Genomic DNA, 13,663 nt, shown 5'->3' with positions numbered 1-13,663 from the left:
GGGGTGCACAGAAAGCAGAGCATCAGCACCTGTCAGTGGCAGTGATCACCACCACCCCTGCCACCAGGTCTTTGAGTACAGTGGCGGTCTTCTCTCCCCATTATTCAATAACCCGTGTCAAAGGCACTTGAATCTCTTTCCCCAGGAGAGGTTTTACCAGAAGTGTGACCCTGCCAAGCCCTCAGAGGTCAGACATGGCCCCTGGCTGGTCAGATAGAAGAGGGTGATGTGGATGACATTTCTCCTCAGGCCCAGAGACAGCAACACTGACAGCTCCTACCTCTGGAGATAGGGGCTAGCTCTAAGTGCCGATAATGACTGTCCAAAGAAATGCAGCAAATGGCTTTCCAAGTGCAGTAGCAAATTAGTTGTTAGCTTCCTGGTAAAAATGTTAGTTGAGGTACCCAGGTTTTACATTCCTTACCAAGAATTAGTAAGGTTATTGCAATACCCCCAGTGTTTTCCACATTTAAGACTGTGAAAGACAGTATTCAGACTATTGGAATACAGGAGGATTCAAAGAAAGCTTTTAGTAATCACTGTACAGTACACTGATGTAAACCCACTAGAGCCCAAGACCACAGCTTCAGGGACAGAGGTGGAGAAATGCAGCTATTAGATCCCTATTTGCCGTAAGCTGCTATTGGCACTGTAAGATCCTTTGATTGCATGGAGACCTGATTTTTTTTTTTTTTTTTTTGAGCTAGGAAGCCAGTCTCCAGCTACTCGTGTTTGTCAAAAGGGGGTTCTAGGCCACAGCACACAGCCCTTCGCTGCACAAGAGCAGCCCAACAGCATGGCAGACTAAGCACATTGAGTATGAAGAGCTCTCCTGAATCTGGTGCACCAGCCTTGGTCCAGGGGCACTGCAGAAAGCCACCGAGCTGAAGAGGCTGATAGATGACTTACCTCTGTAGCTCTCCTTGTGTGAGAAATGACACGCGTGCACCACCCTATGCATTATCATTATTTACAAACAAAACTAGAAGTCACATGTTTATTGATATTAGTTTATTAGAGGGCAGTCACTAGGACCCAGTAAACAGATAAAAAGTTCCTATAATTAAATAGGACTCATCACTTACCAACTAGTGTTTATAAACATGTTTGTTTTTTCTTTTTGAGAACAGCTTCTAAACATGGTTGTGCTTTCTAGCAGATCACACATTTAAAGTCTTTGTTCACACATCTGTATACTTCATAATAATAACCACAGCATGCTCAAGAAATATAACAATAGCCTAGTGACCAACATTATTATGTATATAAAAAGCAAAGCAAGCAGTCACCAAGTTTCTATCACAGAAACAAGAAAACTTGTAACATCTCTGCCTAAGATAGCCAGCAAATCCAGTACTACTAAATGGCTGTACTATGTTATATTTTATGAATCCACTGTCACAGGCCTGAGAAACAATGGTTAACACTTCCTATACATATCTGCTGCAACAGAAGAAAGAAAGCAAGCTGCTAGGCACAACATGACTTTTCAGCAAGTCTCAGTTCCAGCCTATAGGTCTTTATAATCAGTGTCTAATCCATACAACAGAGTCAACAGGTTGTTTAGGGAAGTAGATGATATCTGCTTTAGGTTATACATACAGTTATCATCTCACCACAGATAACTGATACGAACTCATAGCAGCTGGTCTCATATCACAGAAAAAACCTTCAGGAGGCATACACTTACTTTGTTTTCACAGGAGAGTATGGTGATTTAGGGAATGCAGATCACTCAGTAATTCAACACACTTTCTTCTTAAGAAGCAAATACCTTAACAAACTGAAGTCTAATGCTTTTCCCAGGACTACAGAAGCGCACAACATTCCTGACCAGCTCATTCACAGAAACACCAAAACCCAGAGCTATACCCTTAGGCCTTTGCTTTCTAGGCCACTTCCTTCCTCTAGTACTCCTCCCAGCATTTTAGTTTGGTTTCCTAAGGAAATCAGCAACATGCAATGTCAGAGTATTGTCCATAACGACTTTCAATTCCTTCAACCAAAGCTTAGCTAAAGATATTTAAGAAAGCTTTAAGTCCTTACCATTTTTGCAATATGAGGAGACAGGAAAGACCTCTTCTCATACCCTCTCATGAGTTAGGGATATCTTAAATACTATCAGTTCCTCACTCAAAGACAGAAAGAGAACTAGAAGCCACCAGCCTGTTTACAATTCTTCTGCTCACATTGCTTCTTACTCACATCTTGTTTCTCTTCTTGGATCACCCCTAAATAGTATCTTGGGAACTTTCTTTCAGCAAACTCCTTTCATCCTCAAACACTGTGAGTACGATTGCTCATAGCCTTTCAATAATCACTCAAAGCGATTGCAACCCCCAGCACCTGTGGAAGCAGGCACAGGTGTTGCTAGACTCAATTGCAGTAACAGCTAGTAGGTGGGGATTTACTTACATTAAAAAAAAATAATCAAAAAGTTTATTATCTAAAAGCTTTTATAGCTGGCAGGTTTGTCGCACAATTCTACAGCCTTATCTTATACCACTGAATGCAATGAAAAAGCTACCTTTACGTACAAAAGTGGCTTGACTGAGCCATAAAACACCATAAGAAGTAATTTGGTTTTCTGTTTTTTCTAGTGAGAATTTTCAGACTATGAAATGCAGTGTGCACTGCAAATAAAAGCTGCCACTTCACTTTTTCTTAAAATATACTATTATATCAGTCCTTATGTTTTCTTTCTATGAACAGTATGATGATTTTACAGCACCCAGAAGCACCGTGGTCAATTTGCTAAGAAGGACCACAACGGGCTCTTAGCTGCTGTAGATTGACACAGATTTCAGATGGCAGACACCTGCATTTTCTAACAAGGTAGCTGGCATGTATTAGTGGCTATCATTTAGGATATAAATATAGATGTGTCAAAGGCAGGTGTCTATATTTGAGTTAATCAGTTTATGCCTTCTGTAGGGCAGATAGAGCCATAAGAGAATTTATTTGATCTGCCTTTGATCCCACTCCTGAACTAGGATAAAACATGCTGTAGTCAAACATCTTTCTTTCTATAGGCAGTGAAAATATCTAAAGATGCCTAAATCAGGCTTAAATAGCTAATTTTTAGATGTTAGTTAAATGAATCCTGATTGTTGTGTCTGTGTTACACTGAAAATTCCCAGCACTCTTTCTGGGAGACCATTTGGTATGTGGAAAGCTCTCCTTAGGGAAGTAAATAGCAAGGTAAGTGGAGTATAAAAGTACCCTAAACTTGCCTCAAAGTGCTTGAAATAAGTATGGATTTTCCAAAAGAAAATATATAACTACTGCCTTCCCACTGAAAGTGGGAGTAGGTATTTGAAAGGGATGGAGGAAAAAAAAAAAATAATGTATATATATGATGGGAGGGAGGATTTGGGTTTTGTGTACTTTTCAAAATGGGCTGGGTATAGTAAGAGTGAAGAGCATGTCTAGTCTTCAGAGCAGATCAGCCTTCCTTGGTAAGGATGTGCAAGAGCTGCTTTGTGCAGGCACATATGTACAGCTACAACGAATGCAAAAAAAAATAAAATATTGCAGATTCTGTCAGATTATATGCACCCTGTGCAGAGGCTTAAGTGAATGCACAAGGAAAAAGTGATATAGGTCAGACTAAAGCAATTATTAATACGGGATCCCTGTGTTACTGCTACCTTTAAGAAAAGAAAATGCTTTTCTCTATAAAAAGTGCACAAGCAAGCTCTACCGTTAGTGACCCTCGCTATAATCTATGGGTTATCTAGATGGGGTAGGCAAAAATCAAGGCTTACACTAGAGCTTTTTTCAAACATTTATTTAAAAAAAATAAAATAAAATAAACAACAACAAAACATACACACACAAAAAAAAAAACTTGGAAATTTTCTGAAAATGGGCTTTTCCACAAGACAGAGGAAGCACAGCATTTGATTAACTTTACACATCATCACTGTTTAGAAAATGTACTTAGGTAATCACAGGACTTGAAATTATATATTAAAGCAACAAAGGAAGACATGTCCATGCTTCTGTTCTCTGTGTATGCCCAGTCAGTCCTGCAGCTGTTACTTCATATGAATTGCTGTGCTGACGCAGATGAGGGAGCTTCAGTCACTGTATGTGAGATCTGCAGGCTTGTGTGATGTGTAGGTCTGATTTGCAAACACTAATGACTGCAATTTTTGACTTAAGAAAAAAATTTCAAAGGTTTCCACTTAGAACTGTGAGTTCACTCCATTTCATTTCAATAAACAAAATTAACACTGAGAGAGAAAAGGCAGCAAACACAATAAGCCTATTTTTCATTTATTTACATTCCCCTCTAATATATATTTTTATTTAATGTGGTAAAAGGCAAAGTTAATACTCTGTGCCAAGTTTCAGACAAGTGTGAAATTTCAAGGCTTATTAGATTATTAAGCTTCTGAAATACGGATTTATGTTTATAAAACCAGTGCTGACACAACCTGAACTCTGAGCAATGGTAATGCCACCACAACAGCATGGTTCATACATGGTGTGAACAGCCCAGATTACCTTGTGCTAATAAAATGAAGGATTTAAAACAGAGCAAAAAAAAAAAAAAATCAAGCCACCATATTTCTAGTGCTGTCAATCACATTTCTTGTTTGCAATCACATTTGAGTTTAAATGATGTGAAAACATAAATCTATTTACATGTTCTAGAAATACACCCACAAAACAGGATCCTAAAAAAACTCTTGCAAACAGGGCTTGCAAGAGTACACGTAGAAATGTGTGTAGGTGTGTGTGCCTAGATATATTATGTATGTAATCAACATGTAACGCTCCATAATGCTGAAAATAATAAATTGTTGTGAATGTGTAAGGGTGGAAAGTGCATTTTACATGGATTATCTGCCCTAGTTCCTGTTCTTATTTTTGGAAAGCAATCAGCTCTTCGTGAGAACTCAGCACCATGCTGAGCCACCCTGGGGCTTTTCATGGCCCAGCCCTTCACTTTGCATTATCATCTGCTAGCAGCCACATCCTGTGCAGACTGATTCATTACAGCCAAGAGAGGCAGAGAGAACAGGAGACCCTCTGAATCCCAAGGTCTGTAATCACTGCAAAATACATTTCTCACCATACCATGTAAAATAAACCTATATTTTCAAAGGAATTACCAGCCATTTATGTTACTGACCACTCCAAATTAAGGCTTATTTTAAGATAATATATTATTTCAACTCAAGATCTTTGCAAATTACTTTAACTTGAAAACTTCATGTGCCCAATCTGGAAGACTGTATATTCACCCCAATTTAATTCAAATATAAAATTAAATAATTCTGGCTACATTTGCTTAATAGCTATGGTTAAGTGCAAACAAAAATCAGATATGGATGATTTGCTTTATGAATATTTATTTACTGAATAATATGATATGAATTATTATTTACAGCTATAGTAATATTTTTGTTTTCTGTGAAGCTGCAGCTCATGGAGTTAAACATAACACGATATGTTGAACTTGTGTTTTTAAACTCTCAAACAAACATATTACTTTTGAAATGGTATGATGGCCTGACGCTTGGCTTCTGAGCACAAATAAAAGTTACAAGCCAATCCAGAATCAAAATTACTCTTACACTCTGTCTATTCCTTTCCATTATGCTGTCTCTGTAATATCTGAGTAACTCACAGCAGTTTTAAGAATGAATCTAAATGTGAAAGCAACTACAAGATCCTTGCTCTGAATGCAGGTAACGAGAGTTCAGGGATAAAATGACCAGAGCTATCAATGGCTGGGCTGGAGGCACCTATCTTCAGCCTTGACCTCCAGCTTCCAGCATTCACTCCAGGGCTTTACAAATAAATGACACAGGCTGAAGTGTGTCTTTTAAAACTGCAGGACACAGCTGAGTCTTTGTACAGAATCTTCTCAAGCATCCTCTATCCTGGTTACAGCAAGAGCAAGACACATAGGCAAACACCGTACATAAGTGAATTACACAAGAGAGTGGTAGAAATGCAGTTGCTGAACCATACTGGTGTTCCTACAAGTCCTACTACAGCACGAAGTGAGGGAAGTACATTGATGCAGCAATAGGAGATCTGTCAAAAAGCATCAGTGTGGGCACAGGCTGAGAGTCCCATTTATCACCAGCCTAACATGAGTGATTACAGCTGAATTACAGTGGCTTTAAATGTAGAAGTCAATTTTCTAAGCTAATTAAAATGAGGGAGGCTAGTAGTCCCAAGGTTAGCACAATTCAGCTCCTATATCAAATGCAGTATAATCAGGAAAAATGAAACATATATCCCTGATTCAAATAGAAACTCATTAGATGAAGTTCAATGGAAACAGTGCAACTAATAGTCCACAGATTACCATTTTACTTATGCCACTTGGGATATAGCAGGAACAAATTGTGTTTGCAGAGACATTGTTACATTAATCCATGTTTCACAGAGAATCAACATTTTCTTTGAGAATCCAGATTGACCCACAGTAACACCTCAGAGGGACAGATAAAAATGTACATCATGGATATGTAAGTTCAGTATTACCATTTAAAACAGTGGAGACCTTATGCTGGTGGTCTGAAAACTGCTGAAGGCACCTTAGAGATCATCATGAAACCAGTGTCAAAAGAGCACTAGTAGCCCATGCGTTCCACAGCATCCAGCAGTAAGAAGGCCAGCAGGGTTCAGTTAATTTTAGAAATGAGGATATTTTTAGAAAATTTCCTTCTGTTGTAGTGTCTTCCTCCACATTAGGCCAGCTTTACTAAAAGACCCTGTTTAGGTAAACAAGTCACCACAGCAGAGGTGAACACTCTTTCCCAACCATTTTGACTCACAAACCAGTCCTTATGACACCCAACTCAGAGATGTTCCAACAACAAAGCCTACCAAAGCTTTTAGGACAATGACGTTGATGCAGCAACGGATGGAAATGCTACACTCTTAAGGAAATTATTCTTACGAACGAATTAATCATTCATAAAGCGATAACAGAAGATAAGCGCCAAGATTGCAGAGTTAGGGGTAGCTCTGGACCACGTGTGGTGGCTGAGGTACAACCAGCCTTTACACCCTTACCTCGCCTGACCTGGACTTCTGCTTGTCCTTGAGACAGGGCAGCCACTGTGCCAGCCAGCCTGGCCTCCCCGGCTGCCTGCCGGCTCGACACCCCGCGGGCCTTCCTCTGGGTCAGCGTGACCAGAGATGAATGCGGCGATTAGGTGGCTTTCTTAAATGAGGTATTGTTTCATTTCAGCAATAGGAAAACTACAGCACATAAGAGTGAAGATTTGAAGCCAATTAAGCAGCCTAGAAGTGTATCTATTTCCCTTAGGGCTCAAAGTCTTGAACAGCTAGTGAAGTCCAGCAGTTTCAGATCCTCTCTCCCTGCACACTCCCGCAGCCAACAATTGTACCCATCCTTCTCCTTTCTTTTCCAGACTTTCAGTATTTAATCATCTCTAACTCTTTAGTCTGGAGGAGCAGCTGTGTAAATATAGCTGGAACTAAGAAGGGGTAATCTTGGATGCTCAGGGATTAACTTCTTTTACCTTCCTGAGCTGTTTACAAGCAGGTACGTAGTCTGGAAGCATTGTCTGGCCTCCCTGCCTAGGTTTTCTTCTTAGATTTTGGGCTTGGCCTGGTATAAATTCAGCATACGAAAAGTGAGCAAATGTGCTCTCAGCTTGGCTGAGCAGTGAGCAGGCAGTGCCTCGGATCAGTCACAGCAAGGGGCAGTGACACAGGAGCTGAGAGGTAGGATTGTCCAGTCTAATTTGCTGCTGGGATACTTCCCCTCCCCCCCTCCCTTTTTTTTTCTTTATTATTTCAGTTAGTTCTTTGAAACTGCAGTTTTACTTCATTACAGCTGATTTAAGATCACCTAGCACTTTAAAGAAGGGCAAGCTAGCAGCTGTGTATTACACCTTGATTTTCTTTTCAGCTAGGTGGGATCACTGCAAGAGGCCATTTGGCAACCCCATGCATCACCCCGCTGTGAAGCTGGGCTGCGTATTTCCCTTCAGTTTCAAAACACACATGGTTCATCCACATAGTTCTGCAGTATTGTACTGCTCCTAAAAATAACCACCACCGGCAAAGCCTTGTGAGAGGGACAAGCCTTCACAAACATAGGTCAGTCAGGAATCAAAAAAAAAAAAAAGCTTTCCTCATCCCGCAGACTAAACATGAAGGAGACTCTGCCTGTTCACAGCTCCACAGATATCCCTTCCTGCAGCAACAGAAGTGGTTTTGGCTCAAAGACATGAGGCTGTTGGTTACCAGAGCACAGCTGTAGGCTGTGACCCTCTCAGAAGATGAGTCACACGACAGAGAAATGACAATAATGATACAAAAAGCACCCAGTCATTCCTAGATTTCTCTCTCAAGCCAAAGGAACATAATGTTATGAGCAGATGTATTAAACTTCATGCACACCAATCTGAACTCAGACTGCACGCTAGAGCTGATGCCCTATATATGGAATATCCGGGCTGCCTGCATTTTCCACACTCTCCCTTACGAATTCTTTCTTTATAGTATCAATGCAGTATCCAAGTCCTTCTCAGACACCAAGAATCACACTCTCTTGTCAACAAAGTTTCAGCCAGCCACTAATTAACGCCACACTATCTGTAAACAATGGATCCAAGACACAGATAGCTGCCTTCAGCTTGTGGCGGCGTCCACAAGGGCTTGTCAGCCTGAGCACCACCAGGCTGCTATCGGCTCCTCACCAGCTCCGTGACCACCCCAGCTGAGGTCAGCAGGTCCCGCGCGACCCAGGGGCACAGAGAGTATCTCATCAAGTCAGCCCACAGAGCAGTGGGCTGGCTGAGGGAGAAAGATTTCAACCTCCGCCTTACTGGAAAGTAGTATCCATTTTTTTCAAATGTAAACACAAGTTCAGCTCAACAGTTTCAGCTGAAAGGGTTGGCAGTTAATACACTGCTACGCAGCTTGAGAACAGAGACCAGACCCTGAAGCCTGGTCAACTTTAAATGATTTTATACATATAAACGGCTGAGGCAGTGCCATAACGACCTGTGATTCTACAACAGCAGCAATAAGGTAACAAGGACGTGTGGTTTGTTTCTAACAGTGCTGCACCAGTCTAAATGCAATTCCATGCCTTCTTAACGCAGAAGCAGTTTCAGATAATTTAACTTAGCCAGCACCTTGAAGAACAAAATATCATTTGAAGCCCAATTTGGCAACATTTATTTAAAAATTTGCATAATAACTCCATCATTGTAACAAAATTATACCTGTTTATCCACCTCCTCTGAAGGTTTTCTGACACATACCAGTAATTTAGGCCCGGTTTATCTATTCTTCAGATGGAAGAGAGCAATCCCAGGCTGACAGAGCTATGCCAGCAGAAACACAGTCAGCAAGGGATACCAAGTGCTCTTTAGCAATCACCATTTTGACAAAGCTGTCAGCTATGAACAAAGTAATGCTAAACAGTTTTGGAGGTACAGCTACAACCAAATACATTACTTAGGAGTTATTGTAATACCCCAGCAAAACAATTGTAGTACAGATACAGGTATAGCTTGAATGTGAAACTCATTCCCCACTTGAAGTTTTCTACTCCAAGTTAAACTTTATACAACAACCAGGTCATTCAAGAAACACTGCTCTCCACCTTCTGACTTCTTCCCCTAAAGAACAGTGCTGGAAGACAGATCAGTCCTGCCTTTGTATTTAAAACCATTCATTGAAGCTTTTATGCATGTTAATGGAGACTGTCACCAGTTAAACACTGGCATGTTTAATACGCAGAACAAAATATGGTTGACTTTTGGGAGTGGGATGGCTTTCCAACTATTCCCAGTAGTAGTTCAAATGAATACTTGAAATGAAGCAATCATTACTTTGTATTTTACGGCTTGTTTACTGAGTACAAAGAGCCAGCCTGTCACATCAGCTTCCTTAACCTAGCAGTATTGTGCACATGATAGGAAGGAAAACGTTAGCCAGATGATACCAGTAATGCCCTAGATTCATAGGCCTAGGCAGCACAAACATCTTTCTCAGGATTGACTGTTAGTAACCTACATTTTGATGTGCCACCAGTTACATGAACAGAACTGAAAATATCATCTTCTGGAAAGAGAATTTTGGGCATTCTGGTTCAAATTTAGCAGTTTTTATTTGTAGGTTTCTAAATTTTTTTTTTTTTTTTTTTTTCTTGTCTTTGTTAGAGGCCTAAAACTAAGTTTAATATCTCTTGCCCCATTCTACTCCCTACCATAAAATCTGAGGAAATTCACTTAAGGCTTATAAGTACACCCAAATTCCTCAGTAATCAGATATTTGAGCCTGAAGATACTAAATTCAGTACAACCTGTGTATGTGATAAATGCCCAACATTATTTACCAAATATTACACATAACACAAGACAGGTTCACCTATTTCAAGGATTTCTCAAAAAATGCAGGACCTCATCACTTCAAAAAAAAGTCACTGCAGTATTTCTTCTGTGACTTGAAGTTTTTAATGAGATACCTACAACTTATAACACTGGTACATTTATGAGCCTTACCACATTTCTAATTATTCTGTTTTCAACAGAAATATTTCTATCCTTATGAGAATCAATACACGCCCAGAGGTTGAAGAGAACGTACAACTGCAGTGCAAGAAGTCAGACACCTTCTCTCTGCAGACTTGTTTTGAATTGTTTATTGAGGTTTAAGAAGTCATCCACATTTCTATAAATATAGACATTACTTGAGTAAGTGACTTACAATGTCACCAGTGCAGGTACATATATAACCAACATACAAAAGCTCCACTGGAAGCTACTTCAGTTTATTCAAAAAGGACCAAGATGTCATAAAAAAACAGCTGTCATTTCAGTTATTGAAGACACTAAAGTGCATTTTTGGTTAATTCTTGGATGAACAGCTGCAGGTTAAAAAGTTTGATTTTTTTTTTTAAACATATTTAAGTTACATTGACTGACATTCAGGTTTGTAGCTGTCATCCTCCTGATACATGGCAGCAGGTAAGAAAAACATATTTACTTTGCTGGTTGAGTAAGAGGAGGATATATATTTTGCCTTTTTTTTTTTTTTAATTCAGTATTTCCAACGAAAGTTTAAAGATAATCTAACATTCTGATGAATTTTTACAGCACCACTAAAGTCAGTCCTACTTAAAGTTAGTCCAGGCTCTGTTTTAGCCCTTTTAATTGCTAGCAAGTTATCTAAAGAGTCACTTGAAGCTCTGTACCAGTAAGAAAAACTACCCTCCCTTTTCTGTCAAGCACTATCCTGCCCAGTTAACACTGTTTGCACACTCTGTAAACAAGAACAGCTTAAAGCATAATTAAAGCAGAACACAGGCCCATCTTGAAAATCTTCTTCCCCCACTCCCCCCCTCCCAGCAGTGTCAAACGTTTTGAGTGTATAAAGCATTATTACATTCCAAACCACAAAATACTTTAAGAGTCACGATAAAAAAAAAAAAGCATACGTTGAAAGTGACATAGCAATACCACTTTAATAAAATGGGGCATTTAGGGGAGATACAAGATGTGCTCTGCTAAGTTTAACTCCATCTTTACTTCATTACGGTTTCAGTTTTATTGCCAAAAAAGTCACTAATAGAGCGAACAATGCTGCATTGGTTAGAACCATAACAGCCAAAATTGTTCTTTATAGCTCTTTTACTGCAATTAATTTATTTATAATTCGATAGTATGAGGACGTAATATTCATCATTCAAAAACAGATGACTAATTTTGAGTAATAGCTTAAACCTGATTTAATGTGCATGTATAAGGATGAATGGCTACTTCTATAAAAATAAAAAACTTCCATACCAAAAACATGCTATATGTTGGGAAAACACTTTTCCATGCTCCATCATGTTGTTTACATTTTTTACTTGTCAAAAAAAACTCTTTCGAATCAGTTGAAAAATCCACAGCACTTACGTTTCAAGTATTTGAACTGAACATGATTCAATTTCAAAAAGTGCCAAATTTAAAAAAAAAAAATACACATGTAGCCAAGCTTTCATAGAAATTCCCAAACTAGATAAAGAACAGCCTCTTGAAATAACTTCATACATGTTTTTAAAGCTGTATTATGTTCACCTAAACACTCCACATACGAGCATTAGAAGTTTAAAAACACAGAACACCTTCAATGCAAATTGCTTGCAGAGGGCACCCTCAAACATATGAATACAACACTACGCAGAAAACCCTCGTTTTATTTGGCTATTTAGACATCCATGTCACATATACCCACCCATCCATCCATTTCCTGATAGTATTACATCATCTATTCGGGCTTCTGAAATAATGCAGAGCCATAAACTCAGAAGAGACTATTTAAAAAAAAATAATAATAAGTTCCATGACTGCACAGCCTTCCACGAGGCAAGGTTGTGCAACTGATTGTTTAACGTAACTAAGCTTAACGGCATCCAAACGAGCAGGCCTGGGTTTGGAAGCTGTCTCATGTCAAATTTTGACCATGTAACTACTCTAATAGAGAAAGGACAAAATAGAACTCATCTCTTCTTTTTCTGCTGCCTCAACATTTTCCTTCGCTTAATTATCATATCATATAGTTTTTCCAGTCCCTCTTTGAGTCCATCTCCAATGATTGCACAGGTAGGCTGCAAATGCCAGGGGGTTGAAGAACTCAGCTCACTCATCGCTAACATCTTCTCGATTTCAGAAAGCGAGAGAGAGTTCCTCAAGTCCTGCTTGTTAGCAACTATAAGGACAGGCACTCCTTGATTTTCCGATATCCTAGTGATTTTATGAAGTTCCGTTTTGGCCTCCTCCATTCTCTCGACATCGACAGAGTCCACCACAAATACGATGCCATCCGTGCACCTCGTGTACGACTTCCATAGCGGCCTCAGTTTCTCCTGGCCGCCCACATCCCAGAAGTGGAAAGTGACCGTCTTCGAGTTGCCCAGCGTCACTTTGATTTTCTCCGTGTTAAATCCCTTGGTGGGCACGGTGTTGACGAACTCATTGAACTGCAGCCGGTAGAGCACCGTGGTCTTTCCAGCGGAGTCCAGCCCCAGGATGACGATGTGGAAGCACTGGAAGGACGGAAGGCTAGACAGCAGCGGCGTCTGGTCCGAGAGTCCATTCCCCATCGCCGGGCCAAGAGATGACAGCAGCCTGCCCACACCAGCGCCGGGGCCCCCAGCTACGCTCCGAGCCTGCGGCGACAAACGCGGCGTTAGCTGGACTCCCGCCCGGCCCTGTAGGGCCCCCCTCAAGTCCCCCAAGCCCTCCAACCCCCGCCGTGCCCCTCGCCTACCGCTCGGCCCCGCCGCCCTCAGCGCGGGGAGATAAGCACAGCGCCAGCCGCCATGCCACCCGCACCGCCCGCTGCCGCCACCGCCTCTGGCGGTCGGGCTGCGCCCAGCCTGCGCCTAGCCCCGCTCGCCCCGCCCCGCGCATCTCATTGGTCCCGCCGCGCAGCGGGGGCGGGGAGGAAGGCGGGCTTCGCCTCTTCGATTGGTCAACAGCTTCTGCCACTCATCGCGGACGCCATTTTGTCCCCTTCAGCCGAAGAGGAAGGGGGATTGCGGCCCCTGAAGCCACGCCCCTACTTGAGCCGCGCGCGCGCTCATTGGGCACGGGGGCTGTCACTCTGGACGGCGCCCCGCCCCTCTAGGCGCGGCTGGGGAGCGGCTCGGCGGCGCCTCACA

The 13,663-nt window shown here is 41.2% G+C and overlaps 2 protein-coding genes across 4 annotated transcripts in view; both read right to left on the bottom strand.

Annotated features, from left to right (window-relative positions):
• The window catches only part of LOC311431110 (uncharacterized protein), a 396,810-nt gene extending 394,453 nt beyond the window's left edge, over positions 1 to 2,357 (bottom strand). For 2 of the 3 annotated variants that reach the window (XR_014689243.1, XM_084508335.1), the window contains exon 1: positions 2,047 to 2,357. The gene's annotated coding sequence lies outside the window, so the exon portion shown is untranslated. The other variant, XR_014689244.1, reaches the window with a different exon arrangement.
• Positions 2,358 to 11,453: 9,096 nt separating this feature from the next.
• Positions 11,454 to 13,409, bottom strand: ARL4A (ARF like GTPase 4A). Its single transcript, XM_084508330.1, has 2 exons — positions 13,270 to 13,409; positions 11,454 to 13,168 (listed from the first exon to the last, which is right to left on the bottom strand). The coding sequence occupies exon 2, from the start codon at positions 13,100 to 13,102 to the stop codon at positions 12,500 to 12,502; it is 603 nt and encodes a 200-aa protein (XP_084364456.1). The 5' UTR covers positions 13,103 to 13,168; positions 13,270 to 13,409; the 3' UTR covers positions 11,454 to 12,499.
• Positions 13,410 to 13,663: the final 254 nt, after the last annotated feature.

Source organism: Aythya ferina, assembly GCF_964211825.1.
Source record: "Aythya ferina genome assembly, chromosome: 2".
In the NCBI taxonomy this organism is placed as follows: Eukaryota; Metazoa; Chordata; class Aves; order Anseriformes; family Anatidae; genus Aythya; species Aythya ferina.
Note: the sequence above shows the minus strand (reverse complement) of the source record. Positions and strands in the feature narration are given on the sequence as shown.